This window comes from Austrofundulus limnaeus, unplaced genomic scaffold, assembly GCF_001266775.1.
Source record: "Austrofundulus limnaeus strain Quisiro unplaced genomic scaffold, Austrofundulus_limnaeus-1.0 Scaffold94, whole genome shotgun sequence".
In the NCBI taxonomy this organism is placed as follows: Eukaryota; Metazoa; Chordata; class Actinopteri; order Cyprinodontiformes; family Rivulidae; genus Austrofundulus; species Austrofundulus limnaeus.
In genome coordinates, this window is record NW_013952496.1 from 1,069,877 (window position 1) to 1,074,164 (window position 4,288).

The following is a 4,288-nucleotide window of genomic DNA, read 5'->3' on the forward strand; positions in this document are numbered from 1 at the left end:
AGACGAAACGTTTCATTAGAGAAGAACCCGTCCAGAAGACCTATACAATTTTTTTCTTTTTGATTTTTTACCTGGATTACTGAGATGCATCAGGACAGATGGATGGATATGTTGCGGTGATAGGTCTTAATATCTTTTAAAGTTGGTTTTTGTTAGCCAGTATTTGCTTTGATATTTCAGATAAGCTGCTTGCTGTAGTTGATTGTTGAAAAAACTGTTTTAAAACAGCAGATAATGTATCTGCATTAAAATTATGGTTCCACTTGTGTCCATCATGCGATTAGATAAAAGGTCTCTCCAAACCGAGCTCCCGGGCTGAATTTCAAACGCACCCCGCCTCTGCTGAAGGTTGTCGTGGAGCTTCACAAAACAAAACGTAAACAATAAAACAGAAGCTCTAATAAGAGCGGTGCTCATGCTGCTCAGTTTGAGCAGAGTTCATATAAACGTTGAGTTTGACACAGAGAGGAAACAGGGCTTCCTGTTTGTTTCTTTGACCCCTTCCTGGAGTTTGCACCTTCCATAGAGATATGTGCCTACGTCGTCATTATCTTCGGGGTCAAAGGGTAAAAATGACAACAAATTCAAATAATCTGTAAAAATCCTTCAACTTTTAACTGTTGTAGACCCTCGGGACCTTTCTATTAAGAAAATAAAGCTTTAATATTCAACATGAACCTTCCAGTAACGAGGAAATGCAGCTGATTTCTTGCAGTGATCTTACCCACTGAGAGGAGGTGCCAGGTGACGGCCGGCGTGGCGAAGCAAGCGAACACGTCGTCGGTGCTGCTGAAGTGGGTGAGGTGGGGGCTGGACACGGCCTGGCCTCGACACTGACCCCACATCAGAACCTGGCCGCTCTGCGTCTTGGCAGCTGACGTGTGGCTGGTGTGACACGCGGCCACCTCCACCATCCTGGCAGGGAAACCACAGCTCAAAACTTTGGGAAGGATCTTTTAAAGACGTACAGTTAATAATGCTGGCACAAGTCGAGCAGACAACATGAAGCACGTTTTTACAGGTAACACTTCTTTAGTCAACCCACAGATTATTAATCTGTGAAAACAAAGCACTAACCTCTCCTTGTCTGTGTTTATTAGGGTGGGAAGAGCTTGATTACTTTTATTGCCCGTCCCCAGCTGTCCATAGGAGTTAGCTCCCCAGGCGTACACAAGCCCTTCATCTGTAAGAGCCAGTGTGTGTGCATATCCACATGCTACCTGGAATTAAAAGGCACAATGTATTTAAGGAGACTGTTAACAGAACAGCAGAGTTTTACAGTGGATGCTAATCTGATTCCCACCTGGACTACGTTGATCCCTTGGAGGGCAGCGATCCTGCACGGGGTCTGCTGATTTCCATTATTGCCCAAACCCAGCTGTCCGTTACAATTATAGCCCCAACCATAGATCTGCAAAGAACACATGCAATGCAAATACAAGCTAAAATAGCAGCAAAAAGCTAGACAAAAGCTAAAGTAGCAAAAGGGTGGCTAAAATATAAAAGTAATCAAAGACTATCTAATAGGTAAAAGCAGAATAGTAGCTGAAAGTAATAAAAAAAAAGGTCAAAATAAAGCAAATATGCTAAAAGATTTTAAAAAGAAATGTGGTTTTGAAGGAGTAGAAGAGATTTCAATGCATTTCTATTGGGAAAATATTTGTAAATAAATGTTAATATTTTAAAAGAACCTAAAAGTGAATGAGTTGAACATTCAGATACAGGAGTAGGTAAAACAGCAAAATAAGCAGAAGTAGTTAGTTTGCAGAAATAGTAAAGACAAAATGGTTCCACTTTACAATAAGGCTTATAAATAGTTTAGATAGGTTATTAATTAATCTGTGAACATTTTATAAATCGTTAACAAGTGTTTACTGTGCTTTAATAAGGACATAAAAGAGACAAAACTGTCTGTTTTCTTGCCAAATATTGAGCCAAATCTGTTCATGTTACATCTAAAAGGTGCTTATTAAACATTTCAGACCAGGTTTCTTCCTTATAAACACAATAATGTGATGAAAACACATATTTTACATATAATATTGTACTGTAATACTGCATTATACATGTCCACATCAAAGGGAGCCTTATTGGAAAGTGTAAGACAGTACACCATTTATTAATGCCTAATAAACATGTATAAATATCATAAAGGAGACTTATAAATAGTGTACTGTTTTACACGTTATAATACAATATTTTATGTAAAGTCAGGGTTCCTGCAGCTTAAGGCAAGTAAAATTTAAGACTTTTAAGACCTCTTTATTTGCCACTTGAAATTAAATTTAGGACCAACTTTACAATAAACACAAATGAAAAATAAAACCCAGTTGGCGACAATTTTACCCAAATGTTTATTTTAACACAAAACAAGCTGAGAGATATTCAGTAAATTACTTCCAAAAATAAATAAATGTTACAAATCAATTTAATGTTTGAGACAAATGATCATCCTGCTTACAATGTGTTAACATTTTAACACCTCTGAAAGATTTAAGACCTTTTAAGGCTAATTAAGGCCTTATTTTTTTGGATTCAGGAATTCAATGCCTTTTAAGACTTTTTAAGGATCTGCAGGAACCCTGAAAATATGTGTTTCTAACACATTATTGTGTTTACAAGTAGAAACCTGGTCTGAAATATTTGATAAAGCACCTTTAGATGTAACATGAACAGATTTGTCTCACTATTTGGCAAGAAACCCAGACAGTTTTGTCTCTTTCCCATCCTTAACTATTGCATAATAAACACTTGTTAATGATTTATAAAGTGTTTACAGATTAATTAATAAACTAACAATAAACTATATGAGCCTTATTGTAAAGTGGTACATAAAAATAAAACACAGAGTAACAATCAGCCTAAACGCCGACTCAGCACTTGCTCAAAAACCATCCATGTAAAGACATCTGATACCTCTCCGTTGTCCAGAACAGCCATAGAGCAGAGCTGGCCACAGGCGATGTTGATCACCACTTTGCTCTGCAGGCAGCTGCTGACCCGACGCGGCGTCGGCTGATTGGCCGTCGACCCAGAACCCACTTGGCCTGAGTTGTTGTAACCCCACGCGTACACCTGGGCACAGCGGTGAAAGTTCACACACAGATAAAGAAAGAAAAACAACTTCAGTGAGAACACACGACTGACTGACTGACCTCTCCGTCGCTGGTGAGGGCGATGGTGTGGTGGGAGCCGCAGGCCACTTCTGTCACTCTCTTGTTAAGGAGGTTGGTTGACACCAGGGCCGGGATCAGACCGTGGTTGGTGGTCCCATTTCCCAGTTGGCTGTAGCCATTGTGACCCCAGGCATAAACCTCACCATCTACACAACAATGGGAACACTTTTATTTACATACAGTGGTTATTAGTCAGTGAAAATATAAGTATTCAACATTATATAATTTATCTACATTAATAATTATCGCATATATTGATAAAAATGCTGTAATGATGCAAAATTATTTTTATACGTCAGAAGAAGGGAGCAAAATAATATTTTTACAGTTGTCTTGAGTCAGAAAAACAACAAAAACACAACAGTTGTTCGAACCTGTGAACAACCAGAGCAAAAAGAGAAAGCAGGTCAACAGGTCACACCAGACCTGTTTGTATTTAAATTTATTTTATTAGGATATAAATTTCCTAAAACGTAAACGAAGAATGACTAAATGATGAAGAGCCAGTCATAAGTAGTCATCTCTAAAAACAGATCCTCAAACTATTAAAAAGAAAGAGACGGAAAAATGGCAAAACTCATGACATCACAAACAAATCACATAAATCAAATAAATCACACTCCATAATTATGTTGTCAATAGGCTATTCTGTTTGAATTAGAGTTATAATTTTAAATGTAATAATTTAGACTAACAATATAAATTGTCCGTCCGTTTTCTGCCGCTTATCCAGGATTGGGTCGCGGAAGCAGCAGAGAGACCCCGTTCTCCCCAGCGACACCTTCCAGCTCGTCCTGGGGGACACCGAGACGTTCCCAGGCCAGAGGGGATACACAATCCCTCCAGTGAGTCCTGGGTTTTCTCCAAAGTGCCAGACATATTTTGAAAACATTTTAAAATGCTTATTTCAGAACCGCAACTGAGACGACCTGCGACCGCGCGCGGGGGATTACGGTGCACAGCGCTGCGGCTTCTGAATAAATGAAAATGATTTAACACAGTTGTTTATACTTTTAGCAGCTCTTTTTATTCCACAGCTGACCTGTTAAAAATGACAGATTTTCTTTTCTGGATCTCTGACAGACGGACTTCAATCTCTGAACTCGTAAAGT

General features: G+C 38.8%; 1 protein-coding gene across 1 annotated transcript in view; it reads right to left on the minus strand.

Annotated features, from left to right (window-relative positions):
- rcbtb2 (regulator of chromosome condensation (RCC1) and BTB (POZ) domain containing protein 2) overlaps window positions 1-4,288 on the minus strand; it is a 19,934-nt gene that overhangs the window by 12,043 nt on the left and 3,603 nt on the right. Inside the window, exons 4-8 of the mRNA XM_014012764.1 lie at window positions 3,156-3,322; window positions 2,917-3,075; window positions 1,304-1,411; window positions 1,078-1,220; window positions 725-915 (exon numbers count right to left, since the gene is read on the minus strand). Of these exons, the coding sequence (XP_013868218.1) occupies window positions 725-915; window positions 1,078-1,220; window positions 1,304-1,411; window positions 2,917-3,075; window positions 3,156-3,322 (768 nt within the window). The remainder of the gene's footprint in view (window positions 1-724; window positions 916-1,077; window positions 1,221-1,303; window positions 1,412-2,916; window positions 3,076-3,155; window positions 3,323-4,288) is intronic.